Genomic DNA, 27,611 nt, shown 5'->3' with positions numbered 1-27,611 from the left:
TGTACACCTCTCCTTTTCACCAGCCTGAGCCTCAGAAGCCAATAAATCAGAATGAGATCTGCATGTGTTATTCATAAGTTCACATTGCACAAGAAAATTTATTAACTTCTCTCCTATAACCTACCTTTGGAGTGAATTTGCCGCAGAAAGACGCATGAATATATTTCAAGCGATTGGTTAGGGAAAATGCCTTTACGGTGTCAGAATGATCACTAGTTCCTCAGGGACTAACTTGGCAGTAGTCTGTCATATAATGTTCTTTGCACACAGTTAGCTATATTCCTCATTGACCGCCTTTATATATTTCACACCTCCTGTGTAAGAACTGTGAAAGAGCTCTTAAAGGTGCACTGGAAAAGTTGAAAGGGCAACCGGAGAAGGTCACGGCGAACAACCAAAGGGTTTTCTCACCCTAAATGGAGGTGAAGTTCCATTAGCAGCTTGCGCTGGCATAAAAGGGCACTCATGCTAAAAATAGGGCCCATTGAGGGAATAGAGCAGTCTCTTTGGACAGTGATCTGCCATTAAGACTGAATGACTGTTTCATTAGATGGACCAACTGAGGGAACTAACTAATTATCAGATTAATGCACTAATGCGTGAGATCTGTAAGTAGTCTGTAAGTAGAGAGGATTGCACTCATAAATCTCCCTCAGTGACAATTCCATCACAAGCATGTTAAAGTAGTGTGTGTAAGTGCCCGTTTCAGCTCTCGACGCGTGCTAACGTACCCTGCTATGATATCTACCTGTGTTAGATCTTCACTTGCGGGGCTGAGACAACTTTGCAATTTCCAAATTCTCCTGAAATAGTGCATTTGAGGTGAACCTGAAATGACAAAACTGCATAAAACCAGACATGTTGGAGAGAGTACACTGCACTGGAATGGGTCTTAAGACACTTAAATTAAAAATTAAATCAATACATGCTGATGAACTTTCACCATAGTTTATAGTTATATGGTAACAAAAGTGTCATCAGTATTATTTGTGATTTAAATTTTATGAACCGGAATTCCTCTTTTCGTGCGCTTTCACTTTCAAATTCTTGGTGTCACGTTTTACAAGAAAACATAATTGTCTGTTTTGCTTATATCTATACACCTTTCACTTTTTACGACTATAACAAAAGATGGATTAATTGTTATTCTTAACTAAAAAGCACAACAACAATAAAACAGTAGGCTACAATGACAAACTAGCTTACATAACCTTTATTAACAAGCATGGCATAGGACACATCACATGCTGTATTATATAGGCAACCGACTAATAAATTACAGAATAATTTGCAAATACTGAGGAATCAAATAAATAATAATAAAAGAATTAAGGAAAGCCTCCATACCGTAAAGTGAGATAAAACTAAACTGTCTGTCGCTGACAGGACTTGCATGTTGTTTTCCACAAGAATACCAACATGTTCACCTTCTCTGGTTTAAGAAGTGGTCTTTTACTTTAGTTTGAAAACCAAATCCTCCGTTGTGCTCAGTCCGCTGTGTGCACCTTCGCGCTCGTGCTGATACAGCGAGTATAAACCAGGCCTGGTTCGAACCGCTCGCGCTGAAAGCGCCTCTCTTCACGTGATCAGTGAAATCTGACTCCTGCCGCGGCTCTGCAGCGCGCGCTGTATGAAGCAGACGCTTTGGAGCAGCCAGACCATGCACTCGCACAAGTGCGACCACGTCAAATTTTTACGCACACATTCTCAAAAAATGGTCACAGTCTAGAGCCCTGTATAATATAATATAATATATAAAGCCATGCAGAATGAAAATGCATTTCACAAAGGGATTTTTTTTTGTTTTTTTACATTAAATTACAACACTGGCACAGAAAAATAAGCTTTTAAAACCCCTGACAGCTACTTGTCCAATTTCTGTCCCTTATGTCAATGTGTTAAAGTTTTCACACATCATCTTGTCCTTGCCGACTGTTTTATTCGCGCCCCTGCCCCTCGCTCTCTTGCACCCTCCTTCTGTCCCCCAACCTCTTACAGAGAACTCTCCCTTTTCAAAGACAGACTCGCTGAGCTCAGCATTTGTGTCACACATGCTTCGTTACACCACACAAAATGGAAGAATATTTTAACTAGGCGCACTGAGAGTAATAAGCGCTTCTCCAATGGTCTTTGTTTTAGGTTTTGTACCTTTTAATAAAATAAAATGATTAATTCCTTTGCACTATTTCACTGTCATCATCTTTTCCCAAAGCCAATGATTAACATAAAAGAAGAAAAATAAGTACACTAGTGGTTATGTAAAAACAGGTCACAAAGCCTAGACAAGCAGCATGCATGTGACTCACTAACAAACTGTTACTACTCCAGACGATTGTACTGATGAGCAGTACACAATAATGCACAGATGCTCAGCTTTCATGCACCATGGTGTACACAATGGGTTTGAAACCCGTGCCAGTCCCAAAAGTTTCCCAGAAACCCAAAAATTCTGATTACATACAGCCTGGTTTCCTGTTAGCCTCTCTACTGCACAACTAACTTACCCAGAATAAAGGGTTGGGAGGACACTTCATATTATACTGTTCAGCTCTTCCTGGCAGAATTAAATAGGACACTGAATTCTGTCTCTTCCAATTGGTCATAATGAGAAGCTTTTAACAAAACTCAAAGCAAAAAGCAAAGTACAGAGTAGATATGTAAAACAACTCATTAGCATGTTCCTGACTACTCTGAAAACCTACTCAAGTCAAAGCGCAATGACACACGCAACATTTTTGTTAGGTACAAAAATACAATGTTTGTGAAGGACATGGATCCTGGATTGGCATTCGTCCAGAATCAACCGATGTTTATTTGAAGACAAATAGATTGTTTCAGATTACGCTTAGGACAAGTGAAGATTCAACAACATTATCCATCTGTCATTCCTCATCATCACTCTGTATTTGTGTACATGAGAAAGGTACAAAAGCTGTCACTAGGGCAGTAAAAGTAAAGTCGTGACGTATTGTCAAGTATGGTTACCCATACTCGGAATTCGTGCTCTGCATTTAACCCATCCAACGTGCACACACACACAGCAGTGAACACACACACACCGTGAACACACACCCGGAGCAGTGCCCGGGGAGCAGTTGGGGGTTCGGTGCCTTGCTCAAGGGCACCTCAGTCGTGGTATTGAGGGTGGAGAGAGCGCTGTACATTCACTCCCCCCACCTACAATCCCTGCCGGCCCGAGACTCGAACCTGCAACCTTTCGATTACGAGTCCGACTCTCTAACCATTAGGCCACGACTTCCCGACTCTAACCATTAGGCCACGACAGTACCCTTTCAAAACTCTTTATGATGCGATACGATAAACTTTATTTGTCCCCGAAAGGAAATTTGTCTCGGACAAAGTGCTACAATGTTGTTCTAGACAATAATACATACAATAATAAATCAAACATTCAAGACAATTAAGAGCAAACATTAGAATACAACAATGTGTAATATAAATACAAAACACAGTAAAGTGCTATAGGTGCATTGTTCTTGTTAGAATTCAACACTTTTATCGAGGCAGGAACAAATGATAGCTTCAGTCTATTAGTTTTACACATAGGCATTCTCAGTCTCTTTCCTGATGGCAGCGGCTGGTATTCACTAAAAACAGGGTGATTGGGATCAGTGCTAATACTTATTGCCCTTCGCATCCCTGCTTGTTCATATAAAGTCTGTATAGTCTCATATTGTTTTATTCCAATGATTTTCATGGCTGTTTTGTAGATATGAGTCAATTTGTTTTTCAGTTGAACAGACAAATTTCCAAACCAGACTGTGATTCCATAGCGAATGAGACTTTCAAGCATAGCTCGGTAAAAAACAAGCAAGATATTGCTACCCACCCCATACAGTCTCAACCTTCTTAAATAATAGAGTCTCTGTTGTAATCGTGTACACAGACTATCAATGTGTGTCTTCCAGCAAAGAGCACTATCCATATCTGTAAGATGTCACTTGCTCTATTATTGTGTCTTTAATGATCACAGGCTTATGTTCAGAAACACTTCTTGGGTCAAGGACCATTTCCTGTGTCTTTTTAACATTTAAAACAAGACAGTTCCACTGAATGAAAATATCTATTTCCCTGTGGTAAGATGTTAAGTCTATGTCTTTATGTAAGAGACTTAGAATGACAGTGTCATCAGCATATTTCATGATATAATTATTATTATATGTGCTCCTGCAATCATGTGTATACAAAGAAAAAAGCACAGGCGATGAAACACAACCTTGTGGCACTCCTGTATTACTATATCTGACCTCAGAAAGTGTCCCATTGACCCTGGTTTTTTTAGGGATTGGTGTTATGTAGGACTTTTCCCACAAAGCCGGCACAGTGTGGGTATCAAGAGATCACTGAAATAGGGGACACCATGCTATAGCAAGCTCTTCAGCACAGTTTTTAGCAAAAAAGCTGGTAACCCATCTGACCCAGTAGCGTTGTCACATGGGTCTACTTCCACCCAAGGAATGTCTTTGGTATCAGACAATGATTGCAGTATACTATATATCGAGTATCGGAAAAAACTTCTTGTCGTTCGGTACCAAGCTTCGATACCGAAGGGGTTAATCTCGTCAACGTCAGTGAGCCAATAAGCCTGCAGCACTAGGTGTGTTCGACTAGAAGCGGCGCGGCACAGATCGATCAGTGTTTGACATCCGCGAGAGCAACTCAAAAGCATATGACGCAGTCTGCTCTCTATAACTCTCTCGGTCCTGTGCAGAGCCACTCAGAGATGTGGCTCACACATGAGGCTGTAGTGTGAAAGCGTCCCAACCCCCTTAGATGTAAGGCTACATTTACACTGGTGCATTTTATTTAAAAATGAAATTGATCCTTGTCCATACTGGCGTTTCAGAAAAGATCTCCATCCATACTACACGACCGAAAGTGCGCGTTACGTGACCATTTATGCACACTGTAGCATCATGCTATATAAGATTATATATATAAATAAGATTTATATTCCACTTTTACTCAAAACTCACTTTAAACCACCATTGAGTGTTTGTAATAACTTCCGTTTGCCGTCTAATGTATGTTTTGGCCATATAATGTTGCTGAAATATGCTATGTCCTCTGAGTCAGAACAGCGATTGCGGAAGGGAGAAGGTATATAACATTATACATACCGGCAGACAGGGCTGGAAGGTGCTAATGCTTATCAGTAAATTACTGCAAAATTAATAGAAATTATTATTCTGTCTGTGCAGATGTGTAAACTGAAAACTATTTGAGCTTTATTAAAATTATTTGCACTGATTTATTAATAAAACCATTTTTTTAGATACTGTAATCTTGTTCAAATTGATTTCATAAAATTGGTATCGAAAAAAGTATTGCTCAGGAACCAGTATCGAAGTCAAGGTATCGGTATCGAAAATTTTTGAACGATACCCAGCCCTACATTTAAAGGGCTGATGTTAGGAATAGATTAGAGTAAGAAGTATGTTTCTTTGACAATAAAAGCTGTTCTAAAACCAATAAAAGATGCTGATCCCAGAACAAGTCTTAGAAAATCAGGCTAAAATTCCCTGCCTGTTCATTAGATAAAGTAAAACAGACATTACAATAGAATAATACAATACAATAACAGTAAATCAAAAAGGTCGCAAAAAGTTGTGGATTCAGGAGGACAGTGTGATTCTCCGTTGCCATCCCCTGCATTATTTTTAAATCTATTTTTCATGACCAAAAACACAAGGCTGTGTTTCAGCAATCCTTGGCACTGTAAGCTTTGTTTAACTGACAGAAACACAAGATCAAGAGAAAGCGAGACACAAACGTGTGCGTACGTGTGTTCCAAGTTCCACACAATGTGCAACTTTGCAAAAGTCAAGGTTTATGATGCATGCATTTACAAACGCATTGATTAAGCCTCCCAAATCAAAGCATCCCTGGGGTGGCAGATCGATCTAACAGCCTGTTTGGTGTGTGTCTTCCCTCTCCTGTCCAAAGGAGTTTATTTTTGAAAAATGAAAAGACTCTTTTATTCTCCGCTGGATGGAGCAGCGAGAAGAGAGATTTGTAGCGCACTCACACACTCGGTAGGCTGTGCTGAGAATACGCCCACACATGCAAAGAGGCGAACGGCAGAGGGGGAAAGAATTAAAAAAAGAAGAATATGGGCGTCTTAGTGAAGAAAAAAATGGGTTGGAGAAGGTAAGGAACAATGGGTAAAGGTATCGAGTAGAGAAAACAAGTGGGAAAAAACCTGAACTGTGTGAGCATGAAAAGAGGCTAAAGAGGAGGAAGAAGACATGTCTAATCTGGCTTCCAACAACTATTTGAACATTATCTGTATGTTGACTCGGTAAGTGTCAGTATGAACGTAAGGGTCCAGCTCAATCCTCAAAAGACATCTCATTGGCCAGCACCTCAGGAGACATGAAGCAGGCAGCAAGTGATTGCACAGGCTGACTGAGACCCAGGAGAGGCTCATGGGTCCAAAACACTACTGGACAATAGCCATTTTTTGCGTCCTCCCTTTTGCTCTCAAGGGACTTGTCCAAAAAACACCATCTGAGAACCACTCTTGTCCGGCCAACCGTGCACGCCTGCCAAATGGTCCATTCTGCACAACGTGTACCAAGACGACGAGAGAGATGGCAAGAGAAAAAGAGCGTTACTCACAGGGCATGATACAACAATTGCCTGCTGGAGGAAATGTCTCTGTGAACAGTGCTTATGGAGCAATTTAAATGTACGTTGGGTCAGACTTTTGCGTAGGATAAACCGATCAGGATGTTATTTACTGTCAAGAAGTGCAGCAATAGAGCTTCTCTCCACTTATTAACACCCCCGCACCACGATAGGCTTGCTCCTTGCTCATTCTGAGCAAAAAGACCCTAGCTAAGTAATAAAGCTTTCAAGGAGTCAACCAGCCATCATGAATCTATTGCACTGGAACTTTTCCAAACATTGGCTGCTGGTATGTTATGATGAATCTACACAACTGGATTTACACCTAGATACATTACATTTGTTGGCACCTACTTTATAACCTGCACAGCTCTAATTTAATAGCAAAAAATGCAATCCTGAAATTTTACTAAAGTTTCTTTTTTTTTTTTTTTCTTCTGGCTTAGGCCTGTGTATGTGTATTCACTCTGCTCTGATGTCATGCCGGGTGCTAGCAAGGTGAGACCAGGACATCCTACAACTGCTGACAAGAACATAACATTATTACCACTTTCACACATGCATACCCAAAAATACTCTCACACAAACACATTTGATATGTTTACTTCACACTTCAGTGGTCAAAAGTGAGTTGTTTAAAACGCATGCGGAAATTTAAGCCTAATTAAGTCAGTCATGTGAGTTAAAGATGCAAACAAACAGACATTTTCACATAAATATAGCTGTATTGTCTTCATCTTCTGAAAGTCTGATGTACTAGTATATAGATACACTAAAGTTCTCATTTATCAGGATTTGTTACTTGCAGTTTGATTGACCCTCGTCACATGCTTTATTGCCATCTGCATGCAGGAAGTCATGATCAGGTCAGGCGACTCCATTTGTCGTCGTGCTCAAAAACATAAATGTTCATTTTAAAATTGACATTTTAAAAATACCACTGTTTTTGGTACTTTTTGGTAATTTCATTAACGTTGTGGATGTTGGGGGGGCAGGAGGAAATAAAATACTACAAAAGTGTATGAATAAAACACACAGACTCAGAAGCACATGAACAAAATGTTATCACACACACACATACCCCCTTCCCCTTGGGGCCCAGAGACCAGATGTAGTTCACTCACAATACTACTAAAAATACAGCTTTGACTAACAGAAGAGATTAATTAAAATGAACATGGTTCACAGACTACCCCTCCCTCTCTGTTTGTCTTTCTCCTCTTGTCATTCTCATGTGTGTGTTTGTCCCCTCCTGTTAAACTCTCTTTCTTTGCTTTCTGTCCTTCTCTGTGTCTCCGCTGGGATTTCACAGAGTCAAATTCAATCAAGGTTAACGTTGGTCTGCATTCAACTCTTGGATCTCCTCTCAGAAAAGCCAAGACTCAAACGAGGATGGCGTCTCTCACCTGGGATGTGAGAGAATACGTCAGGACTGGCAGGTAGGGATTTGAGGCGCACAGAATTCGCGGCTGTGTGTAACAGGCCAAAGCGGGTTCCACAGACTGAGCAGATTTTCACAGTGTGAAAGATTCTTCAGACTTTTTGCAAGTATGCTTTTAACCCCTGGTACACAGCTTTACAAAAATACCTCAGGCGGTGAGCTGTCACACGGGAAGTTCAGCATTCAACTCTTCGTAAACACAAGACTTGAGAGAGTGATGCTGCGACCTCTCAGCTGTGATGGTTTCTACCGACAGAAAAAGGTCAAAAGGTGCGAGAACACATAAGCCGACAGACTTTGGTCTCCCTGAAGATGGATAAAAGTATATCCAGGTAAATGAGCAGATGATAATGTTTGGATGGATCGCTGAACACTCCGAGTTCGAGGTGTGATCATGTCCACTTGGCTACTAATGCTTTGCTGCATCTGAACTTGGAAACAGATGTCAAATGAGGACTGTCTTCACTATTGTTCCTGTATCAAAGAGACAGCAGCCTTCAATGCCACTCAAATACTGATGACTACTTTTAGACATTCGTTTGCTTTTAGACCTGCTTTCATGAACAAGGTGGCACCAATAAGTCTTGATCTGAACAAACCATTGGGTAAAGCGTGGCCTGATTTTAGCTGTGAAAGGAAAAGTTCACAAAGATGTCATTTACTCACCTTCATGTCCCTCCAAACTCATATGACTTACTTTCTTCTGAAGAAGACAAAAGTATGTGTTTACATGAACAGAATTATTAAGTTTATGTTGAGCAGACTCAAAAGTATAACTTTAGAAAATCACATAAATTAATAAGCCTTAGGATTCATACAAAAGAACAGCTCTCCTATGCATTTCAGGTAGTTTCAGATATGCTGTACTCAACCCTGCTGACTACACATGAAAATGCCACTAGTTTAAAATAACACCTGACTGTGCTGAGATATTTATAAGGGATAGTTCACCTAAAGATCAACATTCTGTCATCATTTATTTGCCATCATGTTGTTCCCTAGTCTCGCATAGCTAGACCTTCAGACTGTCGGCAGAAGGTCTAGGAACCTTGGCCACTTTAAATGGGCAAGGACCGCCACCCAAGAGAGGCCATATGACCGAGAGGTAAAGCAATTACATTTTGTTTTGTGCCACGTCATGTTTAGGGGCATGGAAATGTCACCACAATAACAGACCAGTGTGTAAAACTATTGGATCCTATGCCGCAAACTTAAAATTTCACATACTTTTGAAAATCCAGCATTTAGTTGATCCTGATAAGCGCTCAGCATCACAGCTGTAAACACGACGGCTTTCTTCTTCCGTGAGGGGGTGTGGCAGCACGGTATCTTTGTTTCTAGGTGGAACGTTTAAGAACGCGACACACAGATCTCCCGGAAATCTTGTAAAATTCAACCAGTGGTGTAGCTAGGGGAGGGGCCATGGGGGCACTTGCCCCCCCTGAAAACTGATTGGCCCCCCAGTGTGCCCCCACCCTTCTACTCAAAAATTAAAATAATATATTTTGGCTTTAATTTAAATAACGCTGCTTTTCAGCAACCAGGACTTAGAATATCGCGCTGCTGTTTTCCAACGAAAAAAAAGCACATGGTAGTTGATCGATTTTAAATACCTTTTTTTTTTTTTTTTTTTTTTTTTTATTAGCGAGTTGCGGCACTAGATTTTGCCCTCTTTCAGTGTTAGGACAGACAGCACAATTAGGTTTGAGTGTTTTTTATTTTTTGGCCGGTACGCAAATTGATATTGAGATGCCGAAGCAAATCGTATGATGAATCTCTCACATTCCACACTTTAAAAGCTGTAAATATCAGAGGTGGAGGTCTCGAGTTACATGACTGCATTTGCGAATTTAAAGATTTCTAATAAATGAAGAAAATGACTTGATTTTTTGAGTTGAGAACGAATAGCCTACTCTAAATTAAATCAGTCTCGAATCGCATGACTTGATAATGACTAAGAACTGTAATTAAACTTTAAAAATCATAAAAAAAAATTATTGCAACATTAACTATTTAGCCTAACTCAGTGGTTCTCAAACTGGGGTACGAGTACCCCTGGGGGTAGGCTACATGAGGTGATGGATGGGGGACGCGAATAAAATTCTGAGTTTTGGCATTCATTTAATTCTACACCAAATTAAAGTAACATTAAAGCCGAGCATGTATTTCTGATGTATTTTCAAAATGTCACTTCTAATATAAAAACAGGAAAATGGGAGTGCCGTAAATGGCCAAATACATGATATCCAATTAAATCACCTCATCTTTTGCGGTCAAAACTGAATGCATCCCGCTTAGTATGCTGCTTTAGCAAATCACGCTGCTGTTCATTCCAAGCAACATACTGCGGTGTTTCATGGGTGAACGAAATCTGCAGCTTTGAACGATTGGGAGAGTCAGTGATTAATAACCCTTTCTTAACTACAGCCTTTTGATTCGTTACTGAATGAATTAATTAATAAATGCCATCGTCGCCTCGCTCATTAAGACAGTGACTTGCTGCCGCCTACTGCCGGTTTTATTTTTAAATCTACAAGTATCACTTCCTTTTGCCAGCATTTATTGTTTTATTTATTATATTAATAATACACTTACTGGAATATTAAGAATCTGACATAAAACATTACATACAATTAATAAGGATAGAAAACCTTTGCCTCTATAAAGGCAAAAAAAATGCACCTATAAATCAATGGTGGGGTCAAATGTTGTCCTTTGATAAAAAAAGGTGTGACTGAGGTCTAAGTAGAAGAGAGGGGGTACGCAGAAGAATCTTAAATGCCCCTGGGGGTAGCCGCTGTAAAAAGTTTGAGAACCACTTATACAAACTGCAAGCCACTGAAGCAACGGTGCCGGCACCGATGATCAAAGTCTACACACTGCATGACGCTGTGCAAGCACAGAACAATAGGCTACCGGGGTAGAGAGAATCTACAAATATTGTTTGTTTGGATACAAACACTTCGAAACGGACAATATTCATAAAAATAAATTTGGTGTAGGCCTATGCACAATTTGCAACCCGAACATGAGCGCAGCAACCTCGAACTTCATTCACCACACGTAGGCTGCACTTATCTTATGGATAATTTGACAAATATCTAAAGATTATGATTATGTATTTTTTATATGTAGCTTGTGTTTTATAATTGTCTTAGATCCCCATTAATTATTAACCTTGTTAATAATAATATCAAGTTTTGTAGTTTATGTGACTAATGTCAAATTTTAATTTAACTGACGTTTGTCTTTTGAATTTATTTTTTTTAATGAACATGTTGATTGATAAGAAGAATAGAGTAAACCTTATAGTTACCTACACAATGTGTGATTGACGTGAAAAACATCTGTCATATGTTTGAAAGGTTGTTTTCACTGTTATTATTATTAATAAGCATACATATGGCATTATAAAACTGATAGCATTTGTTTATGCATCGCAATTTTGCATTTATCATCAGCTGTACAACATTTGTATCCTTATACAAATTGTTAAATTGTTAGAATTTATGAAATTATTGATATAATAATTTAGAATTGTATTAATAATCAATTTGCATATTGTTATTATTATAAAAAAGTGTATATTTAAGAAATTTAATCATCTACGATGGATAAGTAAGTAATTTTGTTGTAAATATAACCTCTTGATTGTGGTACCCACCTCTTACTGGAGAACCATTTGAGCAGGCAATTCACTCTCCTCAAATTATAATAAGTTGTTCACTATACCAAAGACCATTTCTGACCCAGGAAAACCCTGTTTAATGTTTCAAGGCAGTCAGATAGATAAATTAAAGGTGTATTTCACCCAAAAATGTAAATTCTGTCATCATTTACTCTCCCCTCATGTTATTCCTAACCTTTATGATTTTCTTTCTTCCATGAAACAAAAAAGAAAATGTTTTTTGTCCACTGTAATGAAAGGCTATCAAGCTCTATTTTGATCACCATTGACACTCTGTCATGGTGCACACACGAGGAGGACACAGGAACACGCAGACAAGGACGTAAACTCAAATCATAGTCTTTAATGAAGACATCAAGACATGGCTGGACAAGGCAAGGCTGACACAGACAGGAACACCGGGGAGTAACGAATAGACCAGACGAAATCTAACTCAACAGACCGGACTATAAACACACAGGTAAATCATAGATAACGAGACGAACACAGCTGGACAAGAATTAACTAATGATCACATTTAACAAGGACAGGAAACAAACCAAATATGGACACATGAGGCAGGAACACATGACACACACGACAGAGGACTGACACACTCATTATATATGGACAATAACTTTCTTCACAATTTCTTTTGTAACATGGAAAAAAGAGAGTCACGGTTTGGAACAACAGATGTGTCATGGATTCACCAGGCTCTCCCACCATACACACACACACACACACACACACATGTTGGGTTTCCATGTTTTATGGGGACATCCCATAGGCGTAATGGTTTTTATACTGTACAATCTGTATGTGCTATTGCCCTACACCAACCCTACACCTAAACTTAGCCCTCACAGGAAACATGCTGCATTTTTAGATTTTCAAAAAACTTTATGCTGTATGATTTATAAGCTTGTTTCCTCATGGGGACCAAAAAATGTCCCCACAAGATTAAGATTTACTGGTATTACTATCCTTGTGGGGACATTTGGTCCCCAGGACGTGATGAATACCAGGTGCACACACACACACACACACACACACACATACACACACACACACACACCACTCTCTCTCACCAGCCTTCTGATGACCATCAACTGCACTCATCAGCTCATTAATCGGCTCGGCATTAAAGCATTGTCGAATTTTATTATTTTTGTGAGCTTTACTCTATTCACACGTTGGATTATTTTATTACAATTTTTCACTTCTGAAAAGTGAAAAGTTTATACAAATTGTATGTGACTGTTCAGATTTACTGCAGTGAATAAATGCCATTAAAAGATCATAAAAGATTTAAAGTTCAGTGAGCTTTAAAATCAGCAATAAACAGTGATACTGAACTTTAAACAATTCGTATATCTACAGTTAAGCATATATACACAACATAAAATTGGCCCCTCTCTTTTAATTGTGGCCCCTCTTATGCCCCCCAGTTGAAAAAATCCTAGAATCGCCCATGAATTCAACCAATCAAATTACGACTTTGAAACTCCTGAAGCGTTTCCAAATTTGTGTTCGATATGCATCAGATATTCAGCCAATGGTCCATGGGCGAGATGTCTGAGGCTGAAGGCCATTTCACACTTAGCAAGATGCGAAAAAGCCAGGTGAATCGCCGACGAACAGTGCTTTCACACCATGCGCGAAACAATTGATCACCTCCTGCTAATTCAAGCCTGCACGCTAGGTGGCGCCGACCAGCAATGCATTTTTCCTCAAATATGTATCTCTTATATGGTCCCGCTGCTCAATATAGAGTATTAAAGGGGTCATCGGATGCCCATTTTCCACAAGTCGATATGATTCTTTATTATCTTAATGAAAAGTCTAACATACTTTGGTTAGAATTTATCAATGGTAGAGTAAAAAACACCCTTTTTACCCCGTCAAAATCAGCTGTTCTCAGCAAGCTGTTTTTTAGTCCATGTCGCTTTAAATGCTAATGAGCTCTGCTGACCCCGCCCCTCTCTTCCGTGGGGTGACGAACAGACTGCAAACTTCAGCCGCGAAAATTGCTAACTAGCACGTTATTAGGAAAGGCAATTTGCAAAGATTCGTAAAAAAACCCTTATACTCGCTTCTTCTGTAGATGAAGCTGGATCACGAATAATTTACGCCAACAAACGCATTTAGGCAGATCGGGGATCGGTGCATTCCCTTCAAAAATGAAAGTAACGTTAATCCTCTGCATCTTCAGCAGCTCAGATGTCGGGAGTAAATGACGACTGCTATGTTCATTATTACATCCAACAACAAAACACCTCAATCGCTTAATCTGAGACATCTCGTCTTCCCCTGCACCGGAGTCGACACAATGGCAGACAGCTCTCAGCTCACTCAGGGTAGGTCTAAGGTAAGACGGCCTTGTCACTCAACTATCGTGGAGGGTGGGGGGGGGGTGGACAGAACTACGTAATTCTGACAGGAATCTCAAAACAGCCTGATTTGAGAAAGGGGATCTTAAAATAGGGATTTTTAAGAAAACCACTGGGTTGATTTTTATCATTATAGGATGGATGTGTACACACACTTCCAACACACATTTATATTCAGACAACTTGTAAAGTGAATTTAGCATCCAACGACCCCTTTAAATTAAGAAAAATTTTGGTTCTACACCAGGAACACATATTATCTATAATGCTTACAAGAATACATCTTAAAATATAAATAGAGGTACAATAAGCATCAAGCTGCATTTGAAAATGTATGTGATTATTTGTTTTTGCTTAAAACCCACTTTAAACCATCGAGTGCTTGTAATTACTTCCAATCGAGATCTAAGGTGGATTTTTATCCTATAATAGGCAGACATGCACTCTGTATGTTTCATAATGGAAATGAACGCGAGCTGCTCCTCATTTGTCATAAACATCCTTTATTGACATAAAAATATCATGAGCTGCATAAAACACATATATAAATATATAATCATAATCATACATCTATTTGCTTTCATATTTCATGTATAGATAAATGTTTCTCATTTTTTCCGACGTAATGGCAGGAGATATGATCCCATGATTGACAGATCTTTAGTGAACATGCTTTACTCATAAATTGTCCACATGGAAGAAAACGGACAGTGCTCTTCAGATCACATTCAGTGGAGAATTAATAGAAATGATATTCTGTATAAAGAACATGTGAGAATAAATCTGTTCTCAGATACCAGTCATAAGAATGCATCCTCTTCTCTCTTCTTTGGTGTTTGTTTACACTGGTTTTGGAAACAGCGCCACCACTCTCTCCCTTTTGTGCAACAGCAGCTGCTCCGGGCATGTGATCTTAGCTCAAATCTAATTGGAAGCCCCGTTTTGTCGCTTTCTTTCTTCTGTTGAACATAAGAAAATATTTTGAGAAACAGCTCCCTTTTTTCCCCCATATAATGGATGTGAATGGTAATAAAACAGTTTCACACTTCAAAATGTCTTTAACCGAAGAAGAAAGTAAGTCATATAGGTTTTGAACAACATGAGGGTAAATTATAACAAATTTAGATTTTTGGGTGAACTATTCCTTTCAAGGTGTTGTTAGCTAGTAGTTAACTTTGGCATTATTAAATCTAAATACTTCTAAAATAAAAAAGTTCAACAAATTTAACCCCCCAAAAAAATCTGATGTCCCTGTATGCAAAAGATCACCCAAGACATTATGCTAAACGTCTCCTTTTGTGTTCCATCGAAGTCACATGAGTTTAAGTGAATGATAACACAGATAAACTATTCCTTTAAGAACGGTTTCTCTGCACCGATTCCTGTGGTAGTATATGCATAAAAGACACACAGATGCTGAAAATGAATATGAATGTGAATATTAAAATGCTAAAGAATATAAGCAGTCATCAGGCCCTTGCGAGTTAATCTCCAAATCTCAACAAAAAAAAAAAGTGCTTACTCACCCAGGCTAAACTGCACTTCCCACAATCCTCTGATGTGTTTTTAATTTGACTGCTGCTCCAAATATCTGAGGCACCACATTACGCAAGAACAAGAAAATAAAAGGGGAAAGAACATGAAAAGAATTCTTTGAACAGAATAACAGGCACATTAGCTCTGTGCTTCTTCATCACAGCATGGCTAGGCTTTGGGAGAGCAGTTGAGATTGAATTTGGGATTGACTGTGTTTTCTTTTTCCGGGGAAGCGTTCGACTCTCTCTCTGTCGCCTCCAAAGCCATAATGCTGATATTCATGCTATTTATTCCCCTGCCTGGTAACAGCTCTCAGAGGAGCCATGTTGGTCTTCATAAAAATGAAGTGCTGTTGTCTGTGTATTGACTGTTTTAATAAAAACTCAAATTTAAAGAGTACTACTGACACGTAATCTTAGCCCAATGATTCTCTCTCTGACTCATAGTACTCTCTCTCTTTCACACAGACAACACTTAGCCTGTCTGGCCCGGTTATACCCTTTGGCAAATGTACGAACACACATGCACACACAAACTCACACCAATCTGATCTAATCCAAATAGAGTGGTGAGGATTTCTAACCTCTGATAATGAATGTAATTTCATTTTTATCCCAGGGACCTTCCCTAAGCTGTGCCTGAGTGCCTGAGCTTGGTTGATGTATCTGTCTCTTTCACACATATGCACACACACACACTTTCTTAGCACTGGGACCAATCAGCACTAGTGGCAAACCAATGTGTGTGTTTTTTTGTTGTTGTTGTTGTTGTTGTTTTTTTATGGCCGATGACAATACAGACCAGGATGGTTGATGTCTGAAACAAATAAATGACACACAAATATGCTGAATTTAAAATATACACTTGTTTCATACATTTTTACTCTCTATATATTTAATTTAATTATATCGCATGGAATTGATCTTACTGATATAGTAAGCTCGAGGTAACTTTGAATTTCACAAGCTGAAGATCTGATATGACTGAACACCTGAGAAGAGATGATGCCAACCCTTACAAGGACCTCAGATGATGACAACCCTGAACCAACATACAAAATTACCAAATTTTCCTATTCGTTTAATCGCAACGTATAATCATTGCTGTTAATGGTGTTCACCGTTTGTTTGATTACGTCATTAATTAACTGTGTGATTTTTACTGTACATTTCTGCCATATGGACATCACCTTTACATAATCACCACTGATAAACTACTCATTACAAATGTAGTGAAGAAACTTTCATTTTCTGTGAAGCTGCTTTGCACCGAAAAGCGCTATATAAATAAATGTGAATTGCTTTGAGAGTCTGCTCTTACAGTCTACTGGTTCTGTAATGCGAGATGCGTGTGTAGGCAGATGAGGGAGGAAATACGGAAAAACTTTCAGTCCCTGAGCTCTGCCGGGTTCCAGACAATGCTGTTTTTGGTAAGAGAACCAGAATATATTGAAATTTAAGCAACTGGGTTTGGCTCAATGGCCTAGAAGGAAACTCTCAAAACTTGCACGCAATGCAAAAAACATGAGGCATGTGTTTATTAGGGCTGCCTGCTAAGGCAGGAATCACTATAACTATTGCATATATTTGTTTTTTGTTCAAAACCCTTATTGCATTAAACTGCACTGTTTGTGCTGCTGATATGAATGATTCCTCGAAAATAGTGCAGCTCGCTGAGAAGTGTGATATTCTAAGAAATCAGGCCTATGATTTCCACCTGGAAGATGATAAAACGCGTAGAAAAAAAATCTTTAGACTTGCATTGAAGGAGGGACTCGAGCTATATCTAGGGACCAGAATATCAGAGACTTGCAAGTGGGCTCTTTTGACTTGCGCCAGTAAGCAACCGTACAGCAATGCTCTGCCAACCACCCAGAACACACTAGCATCATGCCGCCAGTTTCAGAACTGGGAGACAGCACTAACATTCTGTCAAAAAAAAGATAGTCCGTTCTATTTTAGGTCCTTGGCGCTGAGAGATAGGACAAGAAACAGTGCAGAAAAGATATAAATAACACAAGCTGGACTTGAGCTTGCATCGCTCACATGAAAGCCACAGCTCTGACCTTTTGCACCTTTTTATGACGTCAACAGATAAAAAGACAATGAATGATTAAATTGGATGAGGTTTGGGTTGAAAGAAAGGTTAGGAGGCTGAGGAGGAAACTGATGCCTTCCATCCTTTCATTCTTTCTCTATCACTCTGTAAACAGAGAAGCTTGCCAAGCCACATTAGCGCTCTCTCCAGTTTCAGATTATCATGAAGGCAAATTACTCACAAACACACTTTTCAGCAGAATTCAGGTACAAAGAGAATCTACTCAGGATATTGGACAGAAGAATAGGGCATGGAGGAGGTGATGAGAGTCCTCTGACTTGTCTTAAGTTCCCTCTCTCACTCTCTTAATGTTCAGCGTATTGTTGTACTGTGATTATATGGTTGGGAGTTTGGGGACGCAAACTACTTTAGACAATTACACACTCACTGAATATTGAAAGTAGTACAAGCGCTCTCTGTCTTCCTCAGACACACTCAGACACACACACACACACACACACACACAGAAAACCTCACTTTCATACGCACACACTTACTTTCACTTTCAATAGGGAATGCGCACATCATTTAGACTTGTTCCACTGCTCTACATACAGGAAATCCATGCAGTTGGCAAAATATACTTTATTCTACACACAGCCTCTAACCTTCCCACAAACCTAAAAACACAAACCCATCCTGTTAGATACAAACTAATAGGAGAACCTGTGTGTATGCATGTATGTAGTTCTTTCAGAACAGTTTGGAAAGAAACTTGGCTTACTTTAAACCTGCTAAGTACAGAATGTGAGAACTATTTTATCAATGATGAGAGATGGGGAAAAAGAAAAACCAGAGAGGATGATTCTCCTCTTTTTGTAAAGGCGTCAGGGAGGAGAGCGGCAGCTCAAAACTAAAAGATTTTGACTCTGATCTATAGAGACGTGAACGAGTCCTGAACAATGATTTTCTCTCTTTCTCAATTTCCCTCACTCTCTTTTCCCTCCCTCTTGAGAGAGACCCATACAGGCTGATCTTCAATCTTGCCGTCTGCTTGTAGGGATACTTACAGGTTAAGCCCTGGGCTAAACTTCACTCTACCGCACAGTTCTGGACATCCTTTCTGCTCTAACAAGAGAGAACAGGTTTAACAGAGAGGGAAGATCACAGACAGAAAGAAGACAGTGAGCGAAATTTAGAGAGAGTGCATGCCAGACAGCTGTATGACAGCAAAAAGACAGGTAGAGAGGGAGAAGGAGGGATGCAAAAACAGAGGCAGGTGGAAAAAGAGAAGTAAGCAGAAGAGGAAAGACACAGAGCAGCTGACTGCAAGTGGAACTGAGTGGTAATAAAACCAACTCTCCTTTCCTGCTGTCTCACTCTTTCTCTCTTTTTACCATCCTTAATTACCTCTCTCAGGAATGGCAAACGAGTAAACAGCACTTAAACAGCCAGCTGGGAGAAACAGAGAGAGATATGGAGAGCAGAAAGAACTCGGAGCAGTTTAACAGCGCGTGGACTGAGGAGTCCGTAAGCGTATGGTGATATCACAAAATGTGATTTTGAAAAAATTGTCAGCAGCCATTAATCAAATTTTTAGAGTCACATGATCTTTCAGAAATTATCCTAATATGCTGTTTCGGTGCTCAATAAATATTATTATTATTATTATTATCAATGGTAAAAACTACTTTTTTAGAATTCTTTGACAAACAGAAAACTCCAAAAAACATACTTTATCTTAAAAATCTTACTGACCCCAAACATTTCAACTTAATATTTAAAAATATTATATTAATATACTATCTAAAAGCAAGCTAGTTATTATAAGTAATCCAAGTTTGTTCTGAAAATTTGTGAGACAATCAGCTTACCTCATGAATATTAATAAGTTGATGTAACTGACTTGTAGAAAAGGCAGGTAAGTGGGTGCTTGTCATAGCAGAATTACCGCTTGAGCCTTCATTCAGTCCTCTTACCAATGCAACCGGTGCACACCAAGCTAAACAAAACTCTTAAAATAAGATGAAATTATACAACACCACTCAAACAGCCATCAATCATTTCACAAGGTGTATATTAAATGCTGCTTTGTACTTTTAAACAATTGCAGTCTATTTGCATGGCTACATAACTATAACTGGTTTCATACCATCACTCCTAATGTGTTATCAGACCCACTCAGAGCACTGGTACTTTAAAGAGGTACCAACAGCAGAATTCTGAGTGAAAGCAAATATCACAGGCCTCTTCTACTGCACTTACGTAAAGTTCCCCAAAGATTACACCCCTTTCTGCCTCCTAAATCAGAGGCTGGAGAAGAGAGAGCGGAGGAGAGAGGGAAAAGTAAGTGCTGTAGGTTTGTCTTATCAGGGGAAAGCAGGCGGGGATATCTTTGAGGCCTCGGGGTGAAGGGAAAAACTCTGCTGCCATTTCACCCACAGAAAGTGAGAGAGAGAGAGGGAGTGAGAAAGGGAAAGAGGGGGGCAAAGAGACAGATGGGTTGTGGCACACACAGCAGCACGCTGTACCCTCTCCAGTGCCCCTCTGCCATAATGAATAACATTATGGCTGCATGAAATGTCACCGGTCCCACCCCACACCCCCCCCCAATCCCACCTCTCAAGACGATTGGAGCCTCAAAATGTCAGATGTGCATCAATATCATTGTGAGCGTGTGCATGTGTGTTTCCATGTGACGCAAGGACGTAGGTGTTCGCAGAGGTGCATTATTATACACACACACACACACACACAAGGATGTGACTGTCTCAGGGAATGGTACGGTTAGTAGAAATGCCAAGAGTTTATCAGACATTTCCATGGATGGTACAAATCACGCATTACAATCTCCATGATATTTAGGATCATCAGCCGCTTCATGAAACACTGTCTCAGTTTTATGTCAGTGTTCACAACATCAAAGGTTATTTTGGGGAAGAGTGTGTTGTGCTGCCAAACTCACAACATACTCTTTTTATATGTGGTATATTGATCATTTTTTTGTAACACATTATGGCTCAACAAAAAAGCATGATCCACTGCCGTGGGACCAGCATGACAGAGCTGATAGAACTTGCACAGTGCAAATTATAAATTAAAGTAGCAAAAAAATAAAAAAAAAACGGAAGTAGTGACAGATCCATCAGGATTTTGGATTGTGGAGAAGCAGGATTTAAATAATTGGAGAAGTCCAGCATACGTCACCAGAGAGAAGTCTGTTGTTTTCACCAGAAGAGTTATGACATCTTGATTAAACATTGAGTCATCAAAAAAGTAAATAAAACAAATAAAGCATATATATGTATTAATCACTCACAATAACATCTATAACATGCATTTACTAAATAAATACACATTTTATGCAGATTAGGAAATAAAATTGAAAAAAAAAATATTTTAGTGGACAAAAGAAAAAATTCAACAACAACAAAAAAAAAAAATATATATATATATATACGTACATATATATATATATATATATGAAGAGCAAATAAAAAAATATACCAATGAAACAAATGTTTTATGAACTTTCAAAAATAATCAAAAAATCTTTTTTTATGGAAGGGCTGAGAAAATGTTGACAGGGAAACAAAACCTGAACTACTGGCAATTAAATTCTATATGGTTTTCATACATAAGCTGACATGACTTCATCTGCTTCTTGTATTCAAATTGGCTAAGCAAAACTGTTTGTTTTCAATCAAAATTATTTATTAGAACAAAACGCAGAGCAGGTCGTTCATCTGGCCAACAACAGAGAGAAACAGAAATTGCCAATGAGATTGCCATCCTCTTGCACCATGCGGAATGTTAATTTGTTTCTTTCTATTTTAAGTTGTTCACCAAGGAAGCTTTTATGTTGTGAAAAGAAGCATTATTTATCTATTACTGCATCGCAGGCGTACAGAGAGCAGTGAGGTCACGCCAAGCAGACAGACCATCTGACAGAACTTATGCCAGGCAAAGTGATGGAGTGATCTAGTGCCAAGATGAGCTGTACATATACACACACCCACACACACAGTGCTGTGAGTGCTCCACCCAACTCTGAGCAAAGTCATTTAGGTCTTAACCGTGTGTGTGTGTGTGTGTGTGTGTGTATGCCAAAACTCAGCAGGACAGGCAACATGTTGAGAAGTAATCACACACTGAGGCCTGCGGTTAACGAGAGCCTCGATCCATCACACACACACTTTAGTAGAGCCACAGTTGAGGTCAGTGCCTTATGGACAACCATAGACACACACAAGCCTCATAAATATATAAAATCCCATACCGGCGACATTTCACAGTCTCGGCTTCCGGCGCTTTAAAATGCTTTGCAGGCCACAGCGCAAGTGCTCTCTAGAGGAACGGAAAATACTGACACATGAAGCGGTCTTCAGCACAGCACAATGACTTCACGGTGTTAGCTTTGACACTGCATCGTATTTTGTTTTAATATTTTCAGAGTTGGCCTGAAAGGCTTATCCAGCGATCTCTCTATAGTAAAATAATTTGAGAAACATTTCATTTCCCTGAAAATGGAGCGGATTCTTTATTGCACTCAGAGCTTATATTTGATTACAGATTTCATCCATCCTCCCTCGTTTCTGTCATCTCATTACTCGTTTTTCTCCTTCGCATCTCTTAAATAGATCATTGCTTATTTTATTTCTATTTCCTCTCACCCTATAACAGCTCATTATGCTTTTCTTTAGATGCTCTGCTTCACTCGACACTGTCATATCTATCCGAGGTCATCAGTAGGACAGGGTTCAGGTAAACACTGACAGAATCACACTTCCTCCCAATTTGCATAACGAGGCCTATTTGACTCTAATTATCCTAACAAGTAGCATCACCCCTAAGCCTCTCATCACCCTCTTAATGAGCGTTAATTATTCCATCTACACAAACAAGAGCCACCTCTAACACCTCCAGTATCCTATTTTTCCCCCTCCTTCGCTCTCCCTTTCTCTCATCATCACAGAAGAAAGAACCAAGCCCAATCGATACAGAAAATTGCCGTAGCGAGAAAGAAAAAGAGAATGATAGCCAACTAGCAACACAAAAGTGCAAGTCTAATTTCCAGAGCCAATACCATATGGCGACAATACATCCAAAAGAGAGCGCGAGAATATGTGGAGTCTAGCTGGCGATAATGCCAATAATTTCTCAGGAGTTCTGAGAGCATGTATGTGTTAAATGAACTGCTGGCCGAGAGTCGTTAATGACAGAGAAATACCTTCCGGCAGCCTGCAAATAGATAGCGAAATGGAGGCGAAAACATGTTTTCTAGAAAACAAAAGAATAAAGCAGAGGTGTGCATAAATTTTTGAGTCATAAGTCAATTTATTCATGCCTTTTCTATCAGTCCATCCAGTCTTGCCAATTTGTATCACAGTCTGTCTTTCTTCTTCAGTCTTACCCACATGCCCTTCCCTACTGCAAAAATCTTCTTCACAAAGTCACAGGATGAGTGAATTAATTAATAAAAGTGAAGCGGGAGCCTGTGTGTGCGTTCTCACCGCTATACGCAAATTCCTAAAGTCCCACGGTACAGTCATGCTTCAATGATCTAATGATTTTTATTCCCCCTCCTCTTCATTCTTTCTTTCTGAATCCGACTGAAATCAATTTGCTGAGATGAAAGTTTTCAATTTTATTACGTTTGCAAAATGGGAACTCGCTAACTGGTCTTTCTGCAGTTGTAATGGAAAATCATTTCCGTCTTAGCAAACTTCTTTCTCTCCGCCTCTGAGGGTTAAAAGTGACAGAATCACATTTAAGTATTTCGCATTGGGAACACAACAGAGGATTTCTTAGGAAACATTTACCTTTAGACTCCCGAATAACAACGCTTCTTTGTTCGGGGTTATAGAGCCATCTCAGATGCGGGGCTATCAAAATTGATGAGATTTCATGCAGTCACTTCTAGGAAATCGAAAGGAGAAAAATAGAGGGGGAAATGAAAGAAGAAAGGGGGCGGAAAAAGAGAAAGAAATCTTTCCTTTGGGAGTTTCATTGTCTTCCTCTGGGTCATTATCTCAATTAAAAACACAGAAGATAATGATCACAGTCATTACTTTCACTCATCTGCCTCCCTCCCGTCCACTATCCCGCTTTTCTCTCTGGATGCCAATCTGTGGGGAAATATCTTCCTAATTACCCCTCTTTGGCTATGGATTATTAAAAGCATACACTCGCAGCTCTCACACTTCTAACTGTGAATCTCAAATTTAATCTGATGAATTTAAGAAACAAAGCAAATATGCACTATTTATTGCTTTGCTAGAAAGTTTGTCAGCAAGAAAACCCACCAAGGGGGTGTGTGTCTGTGCGCATAAGCATGCCTGAATGCCTGCACCGCTTTGTGTGTTTGTATGAACGAGTAGAGAGGGAGAGAGAGAGAGAGAGAGAGCGAGCGAAAGAGATTTAGGCTTCACAGTCTCCCTAGAGCAAATCATCTCCCTGGTGTCAGCCAACCCTCAAACATATGGGCCCCTTGCTTGGCCTGGCTCACAGACACGGCCAGTGTCGACGTGCGCGTGTGCATGTGTGTGTGTGTGGCAAGGCAACTGTGTTTGACAGTCTGATAGTCTGACAGTTTTAATAACACCTCTGGTTTTGTTACAACTGTTCAGACCTGCGGTTGAGCCCCGAAACACACAGATATCTGTCCTCAGACACCGAAGGGAGGGGAAGCTGAAGATGAGAGATGTTTCACAGTCAGTTATCACACAGCTAGGAAAATGAGCTCTAAGCCCTACTTGGAAGACGGTCCTTCGGTAAACATCCATCTGCTTTTGTCAATTAAGCTCCTAAAACTCCCTGAAGCAACAAAAACCTTTCATCCCACAGATTTATCGATGGCGTCGTTGAGAACAGGTGCGTTTTCAGGCCTTCGATTGCAGACAAATTGCAAATTTGCTGTAACTCACTCACAGATTTGTCTCCTCAGTCATCAAACACTGGCACATCACACAAACACATGCACATTATAAACTGTTTTCTGCTTCTTGCTTCCATTCCTCATATGCTGCGCAATTCGAACAGTCCATTCTACTGTATGTCAGCAGTTCTGTAGTCTAAAAGAAAAAGCATAAATAAATCAAACAACTGGCACTTTTGTAATCATACTGACAGCCACTAACCTGCAAACACTGCGCAGTTCTCTACAAACACAAATCTGCAAATATTCCTGTGGATATTGCACAGTTCACCGGACACAATTCCATGCATTCAAACCACATGCTGTCTGAACTTGAAAGTGATGTACTCTTTGCATGCAGTCCATTACACACAGCAGTATGAGGCCATGTTTGCAGGGAAGGAGGCTTGGGAAAAAACAGTAATGATGATGATGATGACAGTTCCAGTGCTTGATCAGCAAGTGCTGTCTCCAGAGTCAACATCTCTGATACCATCCAAGACTTCGCACACTTGGACAAACTTGTCATCCCTCACGTTCTTCAACACATACATACTCTCTAATTTTGCAATCCCCCACACTTTCTGTCTGTCTCTATCTCACTCCCACAGCCTAATTGTTTGTTTGTATGACATGTCCAGTTGCAGACTTGCTGGGATAGTGTAAGTAAAAATAGATGTGAAGGCCACTGTGGGTCCTCAGCTGGAGAGGATGAATAAAAACAGCACGCTGCTGAGACACAAGTCTGCTCATTTCATCACTGTCTCTTGCTTCTGTGGACAGCGAAAATAGGGTGGCTCACCTTTAGCACAGCAAATATTTTTCTATGTATTCAATACCCACTCAAATATAACAGTACTGTCCTTGTAAACTGTTTAAAAATGCTAAAAAAAATTAAATGCATCTGTATTACTTAGCACATCAGCTCAATATCATAAATTAATGACAGCTGAGAAAATACTCCTGCGAAAAGAAATTAAGCTTACTTTCATTTGCACAGAAAGATGTTTTTGTTTTTGTCGAGATTGAAGACCTTACGGATAATACTCTACTGTAAAAATAAAAAAATATATATATAATACCAGCTAAAACATTGCACATCACGCTCTCTTCCTAAATGTCCGAGAATAAATGTGCTCGTGTCACTATAATAAAACTGTCGTTTCCACGCGATATTTCGTGCGGTACGCTTCAATCATCTCGTTTCTACATCTCTGTCTTGCCAGCTAACTACATGCATGCATAATTCATGATAAGACTGCAAAACAACAAGGTGAGAAACCAACATTTCTATTATTTATACGCTTGGCACAACAAAACCACACCGCTGCTGTCGCTGCGCGCCACAGTCTCTTCCAACGACCAATCCGCAGAAGTGTGTGTATTCATCTATAAATATTTCAAGTGTAAATTAAGATGTTAAAATGGGTCAAATGGAATAGGGAGCAGCCTTGCACCAACTTTTTTTTTTGCATTCGCGCTACAGACGCGAGAGCGCACTGACACTGGGCTTCATAACAAACAGTTGTTTGAATATATGAAGGGTGCTTGTCATTTTTATCATGCTCGTTACATTTATTCTGCACGATTTGCTATCTCGCAACAAGTTTTGGATGTGCGTAAATGTTTCTTTACCTCCGTGGAGAGACGCGACGAGGAGCGCTTGCAGCAACGCCATCCGCGCAGCGATCATCTTTGGCTTTCTGGGTAGTAGTGTATTGTTCAAACACGACATTATGAATAGTCTAGTTTGAGAAGTTGTTGAATAAATAACATAATCCTGTGGAAAGTCATGTGATAATGTAACAGATTGGCGTTGTAGCGGTCCCCGAAAATCCGTGTCCTTTTAACTAAGACCAAAATTCCGTTAGAAACGAGACCAAACGCGTCACTAAAGAGGTACAGCGTAATTACATGTCAGGGAAAGTCACTGTCATTGTTCCTCTGGTGCTATTATTCCTTCAATACATAAAGTTTAAAACAAGTGTAGAGGTCCGGACCGGTGGCGTTATGAAGTTACGCGCCGCAGAAGTTGGTGATGTTCTCCGCGCGTCCTATGAATCCGTCTCTGGGCGCACGGGAGCGCAAAACCACCGGCGGTCGCCGCTGACTCGCTCTCAAATGTTCCCATCGCTCCTGTGACGCTGCTTTTGCGTTAACATGGCTGATTTTTATATTTGCTTGCCCTAAATGAACTTACTCGCGTAGTTCTCCTGAGACAGAAAGGCCAACAGTCAAGCTGGTACTCCAGCTCTAAGAGCGCGAAGCGCGTGAAGAAGAGGCGAAAATGAGTGACATCTTGGCTATCCAATGGGTTTTTCCCACAGAACAGGCGCACTAAAAAAGACAGCCAATCAAAAGCAAGGAAAACCCCTCATCCCTGCAACCAAGGATTAACAAAAATCAATTTTTATCCATTTTTTATTTTAAAATTTTATTTTACAAAACGCAGTTTTTACGCACTCTGTTGTAATGTTTATTAAAGTTAGATAACGCTTTAGCGCACAACATACGCCTTCCAAAACCGGACAGTTTAGATGTTAAAGTTGATTTTTGGATATACACATATGACTTTGCTTCATATTAACATGCTGACAGACTTTAAATAAATTTACATTTTACCTACTGAAACAAAAAAACATAATTTGACCAAAATTGCTTCGCTGATCTTAGCTGGTTTAAGATGGTCTCTTGGCCAGCTTTAAAATGCTCAAATCCTTTAAACCAGCCAACAAACCAAAGACCAGTAAACCTAGTTAAGCCCAGGTTGGTTTAAGCAGTTTTCTTTTTCTACATTACACATTTTTCCCAGTATATACATTCCCTGGGAATCAAATCTATGACCTTGGCTACATAAAAATAAAGTACTTCAGGCTATATTTTAAGTATGAGAAGAAGTCTATTTAGTGGGAACCTCAGCATGAGCAAGTGTGAGTCTCTGATCAAATAGAGGAGCAACAGGGACCCCTA

The 27,611-nt window shown here is 39.7% G+C and overlaps 1 protein-coding gene across 1 annotated transcript in view; it reads right to left on the bottom strand.

Annotated features, from left to right (window-relative positions):
- The window catches only part of LOC306869717 (transmembrane protein 132C-like), a gene marked incomplete at both ends in the record, with an annotated part of 211,025 nt that extends 184,649 nt beyond the window's left edge, over window positions 1–26,376 (bottom strand). The window contains one exon of the mRNA XM_079416599.1: window positions 26,277–26,376. Within this exon, the coding sequence (XP_079272725.1) occupies window positions 26,277–26,376 (100 nt within the window). The remainder of the gene's footprint in view (window positions 1–26,276) is intronic.
- Window positions 26,377–27,611: the final 1,235 nt, after the last annotated feature.

The sequence above is a fragment of the Barbus barbus genome (assembly GCF_936440315.1).
Source record: "Barbus barbus genome assembly, chromosome: 5".
Taxonomy (NCBI): Eukaryota; Metazoa; Chordata; class Actinopteri; order Cypriniformes; family Cyprinidae; genus Barbus; species Barbus barbus.
Note: the sequence above shows the minus strand (reverse complement) of the source record. Positions and strands in the feature narration are given on the sequence as shown.